The following is a 6499-nucleotide window of genomic DNA, read 5'->3' as shown; positions in this document are numbered from 1 at the left end:
AATTCCTGAATTTTAACCCAAAAATCCCCGAATTGCTTTCCCAAAATTCCCAAATTTTAACTCCAAAATTCCCAAATTTTAACTCCGAAATTCCCAAATTTCAACACCAAAATCCACAATTTTAATCCCAAAATTCCACATTTTTGAACCCATAATTTCCCAATTTTTCATCCCAAATTTCAGATTTTAACCCCTCAATCTCCGAATTTTAATCCCAAAATTCCCAAATTTTTTAGTTTTTTTAAAATTCCCAAATTTTAACTCCGAAATTCCCAAATTTCAACACCAAAATCCACAATTTTAATCCCAAAATTCCACATTTTTGAACCCATAATTTCCCAATTTTTCATCCCAAATTTCAGATTTTAACCCCTCAATCTCCGAATTTTAATCCCAAAATTCCCAAATTTTTAAATTAAATTACCCAAGTTTTTTTATCAAAAATTCTCAAATTTTAACCCCTAAATCCCCAAAATTTAATCCCAAAAATCCCAAATTTTAACCCCAAAAATCCCCAAAATTTTAGCCCCAAAATCCAACCCCAAATTTCCCAATTTTTTCTCCCCAAATCCCCAAATTTTAACCCTAAAATTCTCATTTTTAACTCCGAATTTCCCAATGTATCAATCCCAAAATTCCCAATTTTTATCCCCAAAATTCCCAATTTTTAACCCCAAAACTCCCAATTTTTATCCCCAAAATTCCCAATTTTTAACCCCAAAACTCCCAATTTTCCCGCCAAATCCCCCCATAGTGGGCGTGGTCACCCTTGGCCCCTCCCCTCATTTAAATAATTTGAATCTTTAATTTTTTCCCATTTTTTCCCTTTTTTCCCCCAGTTTTTTCTTCCTGCTGGGCCCCGCCCCTCCCCCCAGGCCGGACCCGCCCCTCCCCCACCCCGGAGAGGGGGGCGGGGCCACGGAGGAGAAATGGGGCGTGGTCAAGGTGAGAAAGGGGCGGGGCTTAAGGGGGAGGGGCTGAAAGGGGAATTTTAGGTGAAAAAATCGGAATTTTGGGTTCAAATTTGGGAGTTTTGGGGTTAAAAATTTGGGAATTTTGGGGAAAATTTTTGGGGAAATTTGGGCGGAAGTTTTGGGTTAAAAATTGAGATTTTGGGTGAAAATTTTGGGGGAAATTTGGAATTTTTGGGGAAAATTTGGGGAAATTTGTGTTTAAAAATTGGAATTTTGGGGAGGAAATTTTGGGGATTTTGGGTCTAAAAATTTTAAATTTTTTGGGTTAAAAGTTGGAAATTTTGGGAGAAAATTTTGGGAGTTTTGGGGATAAAAATTTGAATTTTAGGAGTTACCAATTTGGGGATAAAAAATAGAAATTTTGGGGTGAAAATTTGGGAAAATTGGAGTTAAAAATTGGGATTTTGGGGAGGAAATTTGGAGTTTTGTCATTGAAAATTGTGAATTTTTGGATTAAAAATTAGAATTTTTGGGTGAAAATTTGGGGAAATTTAGGGCTAAAAATTGGAAAATTGGGAGTTTTAGGATCAAAAATTGTGAATTTTTGGGGAAAAACTAGGAATTTTGGGGTTGAAATTTAGGAATTTTTGGGTTAAAAATTGGGGATTTTGGGGTTAAAATACTGAGGATTTTTGGGTTAAAAATTGGGAAAAATTATGTTAAAATTTGGTGATTTTGGGGTAAAAAATTGCCAATTTTGGGATAAAAATTCTGGAAAATTTGGGAAATAATTTGGGAATTTTGGGAAGAAAAATTTAAGAGTTTTAGAGAAAAAACTGGGAATTTTAGGTTTTAATTTGGGGTTGAAAATTGGATTTTTTTTGAAATTTGTGAACATTTCCATTAAAAATTTGCAGAATTTTGGGGAGGAAAATTTCAGGAGTTTTTGGGTTACAAATTGAAATTTTGATGCTTCAAAAATTGGGGAATTGAGGGTGAAAAATGCAAATTTTGGGGAGAAAATTTGGGAAAAAATTTTGGGGTTAAAAATTGGGGTGAAAAATTAGAATTTTGGGTTAAAATTTGGGGTTAAAATTTGGAATTTTTATTTTAAAAAATCGGGAATTTTTGGGGTTGAAATTTGGGAATTTTGAGAGTAAAAATTCAGGAGTTTTAGGGCAAAAATTTGGGAGTTTTGGGTTAAAATTTGAGATTAAAAATTGGAATTTTGATTTAAAAATGGGGAGAATTTGACTTAAAAATTTGGGGATTTTGAGGTTAAAACTTGGAGATTTTGGGGTTAAAATTTGGACATTTTAACGTTTTGGGGAATTTTGGGGTTAAAATTTGGGGAGTTTTGGGTTAAAAATGCGAAATTTGGGTGGAAAAATGTGAATTTTGGGGGGAATACCACGAATTTTGGGCGGCCCCTCCCCCCCAGATGGAGCTGCTCTACTTCCCCTCCTCGCCCCTCCCCCACAGCGCCCAGTACCGCACGTGAGTGGGGGAGGGGCGGGAACCCCCAAATTTCATCCCAAAAAATTCCCGGATTTTAACCCAAAAAATTCCCAATTTTTAACTTAAAAAATTCCCAATTTTTAACCCAAAAAAATCCCAAATTTTAACCCAAAAATTCCCAATTTTTAACCCAAAAAATTCCCAAATTTTAACCCAAAAATTCCCAATTTTTAATCCAAAAATTCCCAATTTTTAACCCAAAAAATTCCCAAATTTTAACCCAAAATTTCCCAATTTTTAACCCAAAAAATTCCCAATTTTAAACTTTAAAAATTCCCAATTTTTAACCCAAAAAATTCCCAAATTTTAACCCAAAAATTCCCAATTTTTAAGCTAAAAAGTCTCAAATTTTAAGCTAAAAATTCTCGAATTTTAATCCCAAAATGTCCAATTTTTAACCCCAAAATTTGCAAATTTTAACCCAAAAATTCCCAAATTTTGACCCATAAATTCCCAAATTTTGACCCAAAAATTCCCAATTTTTAAGCTAAAAATTCTCAGATTTTTAACCCAAAAACTTCCAATTTTTAACCCAAAAAAATCCCAATTTATAACCAAAAAAATTCCCAATTTTTAACTTTAAAAATTCCCAATTTTTAACCCCAAAACTCCCAAATTTTAACGCAAAAATTCCCAAATTTTAACCCAAAAAATTCCCAATTTTTAAGCTAAAAAGTCTCAAATTTTAACCCCAAAATGTCCAATTTTTAACACCAAAATTCCCAAATTTTAACCCTGAAATTCCCAGTTTCCTCCCCCGAAATTCCCAATTTTTAACCCCAAAATGTCCAAATTTCAATCCCAAAATTCCAAAATTTCAACCCCAAAATTCCCAATTTCCAACCCAAAATTTCCAAATTTCAACCCCAATACTCTCAAATTTTAACCCAAAAAATTCCCAATTTTTAAGCTAAAAATTCTCTGATTTTAACCCCAAAATTCCCAATTTCCACCCCAAAAATTCCCAAATTTTAATCTAAAAATTCTCAAATTTTAACTCATAAATTCCCAAATTTTAATCCAAAAATTCCCAATTTTAACCCATAAATTCCCAAATTTTAACCCGAAAATTCCCAATTTCCAACCCAAAATTCCCAAATTTTAACCCCAAAGTTCGCAAATTTTAACCCGAAAATTCCCAATTTCCACCCCAAAAATTCCCAGTTTTAACCCAAAAATTCTCAAATTTTAACTCATAAATTCCCAAATTTTAATCCAAAAATTCCCAATTTTTAACCCCAAAATTCCCAAATTTTAACCCCAAAGTTCCCAAATTTTAACCCGAAAATTCCCAATTTCCACCCCAAAAATTCCCAGTTTTAACCCAAAAATTCTCAAATTTTAACTCATAAATTCCCAAATTTTAATCCAAAAATTCCCAATTTTTAACCCCAAAATTCCCAAATTTTAACCCCGAAAATCCCAGTTTCATGTCCCAAATTCCCGGCGCGTTAACCCTTCCCTGTCCAGGCTGCAGCTCCTGTACCAGGCCGGCGTCTTCGTCTCGCGCTCGTCGCTGCGCTGCCTCCGCCTGCGGCGCCTCTGGGGGCTGGCGCTGGCACAGGTCTGACCCATAGAGCCTGACCCATAGATCCTGACCCATAGATCTGATCCTGCCCCATAGATCCTGCCCCATAGATCCTAAACCTGCCCCACGTATCCTAAACCAGACCCATAGATCCTACCAAATTCCCGGCGCGTTAACCCTTCCCTGTCCAGGCTGCAGCTCCTGTACCAGGCCGGCGTCTTCGTCTCGCGCTCGTCGCTGCGCTGCCTCCGCCTGCGGCGCCTCTGGGGGCTGGCGCTGGCACAGGTCTGACCCATAGAGCCTGCCCCATAGATCTGATCCTGCCCCATAGATCTGATCCTGCCCCATAGATCTGATCCTGACCCATAGATCCCAATCCTACCCCACGGATCCCAATCCTGCCCCACAGATCCCAAACCTGCCCCACAGATCCTTTACCTGCCCCACAGATCCTTTACCTGTCCCACAGATCCCAATCCCGCCCCACAGATCCCTCCCCTGCCCCACAGATCCCTCCGCTGCCCCACAGATCCCAAACCTGCCCCACGGATCCCTCCCCTGCCCCACGGCTCCCAATTTTCCCTAATTTTAACCCAAAATATTTTCCCTCATTTTCCCCAATTGTCCCCAGTCCTTTTTCCCAACTTCCCCCAATTTCCCCCCAATTTTCCCCAAATTTTTCCCCAATTTTCCCATTTTTAACCCATTTTTCCCCATTTTTCCCCATTTTCCCCATTTTTAACCCATTTTCCCGGCCCCGCCCCCAGGTGCTGCTGGCCTCGTTCCTATTGGCCGCCGTGGCTGTCAATCAGCTGCTGCCCGGGCTGGGCGTGGCCGCGGCGCTGGCGGTGGGGGAGGGGCTGCTGGGGGGCGGGGCCTACGGGAACGGATTCGCCAACCTGGCCCAGGAGGTGAGTGACCAATGGGTGACCAGAGTGACCAATGAGTGACCAGAGTGACCAATGAGTGACCAGAGTGACCAATGGGTGACCACTGAGTGACCACTGACCAATGAGTGACCAGAGTGACCACTGAGTGACCACTGACCAGTGAGTGACCAATGGGTGACCACTGAGTGACCACTGACCACTGAGTGACCCCTGACCAGTGAGTGACCAATGAGTGACCATTGAGTGACCCCTGAGTGACCATTGAGTGACCCTGAGTGACCCTGAGTGACCCCTGAGTGACCACTGAGTGACCGCTGAGTGACCATTGAGTGACCCTGAGTGACCACTGACCATTGAGTGACCCCTGAGTGACCCTGAGTGACCAGAGTGACCAGAGTGACCCCTGAGTGACCACTGACTGACCATTGAGTGACCCCAGAGTGACCGCTGACCATTGACTGACCATTGAGTGACCGCTGAGTGACCGCTGCCCGCTGTCGCAGGTGCCCCTCCCCCAGCAGCCGCTGGCCGTCGCTGTGGTCACTCTGCTGGCCGAAGTCGCCATCGCCGCGGCCGGAGGGGTCGCCCTGGGGGCTCACGCCGCCTTCGACCACTGGATTGACCCATGGACTGGTCACTGAGTGACCACTGAGTGACCCCTGAGTGACCACTGGATTGACCCATGGACTGGTCACTGAGTGACCCTTAGAGTGGCCTTGGAGTGACCACAGAGTGACCATTGAGTGACCGCTGAGAGATCCTTGGAGTGACCACAGAGTGACCACTGGATTGGCCTCGGAGAGACCACTGAGTGACCACTGCATTGACCCATGGACTGGTCACTGAGTGACCACTGAGTGACCTTCAGAGAGACCCTGAAAGTGACCATGGAGTGACCACTGAGTGACCACGGAGTGACCGCTGGATTGGCCTTGGATTGACCCTTGGACTGGTCACTGAGTGACCATGGAGTGACCACTGGATTGGCCTCGGAGTGACCACTAAGTGACCCCTTGAACTGACCACGGAGTGACCATGGAGTGACCACTGAGTGACCACTGGATTGGCCTTGGATTGACCCTTGGACTGGTCACTGAGTGACCATGGAGTGACCATGGAGTGACCACGGAGTGACCCTGGAAGTGACCACAAAGTGACCACTGGAAGTGACCCTTGGACTGGTCACTGAGTGACCACTGAGTGACCTTCAGAGAGACCCTGGATTTTCCCCATTAGTAGTGACCCTTGGACTGGTCACTGAGTGACGGAGTGACCACAAAGTGACCACTGAGTGACCCCTGAGTGACCACTGGATTGGCCTTGGTGACGGAGTGACCACAAAGTGACCACTGAGTGTGAGTGACCTTCAGAGAGACCCTGGAAGTGACCACGGAGTGACCACTGAGTGACCGCTGCATTGGCCTCGGAGTGACCACAAAGTGACCACTGAGTAACCCCTGAGTGACCGCTGACAACAACGTGGCCCTGAGTGACCACTGAGTGACCACTGAGTGACCACTGACCACAACTGGGACATTTTCCATTAAAAAAGGGAAAATTTGGGTTCAGTTTGTTGATTTTTTTGATAAAAATGGGAGTTTTGGGGTCAAAACTGGGGATTTTGGGGTGAAAAATGGGGATTTTGGGGT

At 42.8% G+C, this 6499-nt stretch overlaps 1 protein-coding gene across 1 annotated transcript; it reads left to right on the top strand.

The window, feature by feature from the left end:
- The first annotated feature begins 842 nt into the window (after positions 1 to 842).
- CLN3 (CLN3 lysosomal/endosomal transmembrane protein, battenin) lies at positions 843 to 6047 on the top strand. Its single transcript, XM_041414549.1, has 5 exons — positions 843 to 945; positions 2356 to 2411; positions 3903 to 3996; positions 4728 to 4871; positions 5354 to 6047. Exons 2-5 carry the CDS (start codon positions 2356 to 2358, stop codon positions 5489 to 5491), a joined length of 432 nt encoding a protein of 143 aa, XP_041270483.1. The 5' UTR covers positions 843 to 945; the 3' UTR covers positions 5492 to 6047.
- The last annotated feature ends 452 nt before the right edge of the window (positions 6048 to 6499 follow it).

Source organism: Onychostruthus taczanowskii, unplaced genomic scaffold (genome assembly GCF_017590055.1).
Source record: "Onychostruthus taczanowskii isolate IOZ18803 unplaced genomic scaffold, ASM1759005v1 scaffold454, whole genome shotgun sequence".
NCBI lineage: Eukaryota > Metazoa > Chordata > Aves > Passeriformes > Passeridae > Onychostruthus > Onychostruthus taczanowskii.
This window is presented reverse-complemented; position numbering and strand designations above follow the sequence as displayed.

Excerpts from the sequence above, each read along its gene's own strand:
- CLN3 (XM_041414549.1), top strand. The coding sequence starts at position 2,356 with ATGGAGCTGCTCTACTTCCCCTCCTCGCCCCTCCCCCACAGCGCCCAG. Across the intron at positions 2,412-3,902 it reads CACAGCGCCCAGTACCGCAC|GCTGCAGCTCCTGTACCAGG; the intron begins GTGAGTGGGGGA and ends TTCCCTGTCCAG. Across the intron at positions 4,872-5,353 it reads TCGCCAACCTGGCCCAGGAG|GTGCCCCTCCCCCAGCAGCC; the intron begins GTGAGTGACCAA and ends CCGCTGTCGCAG.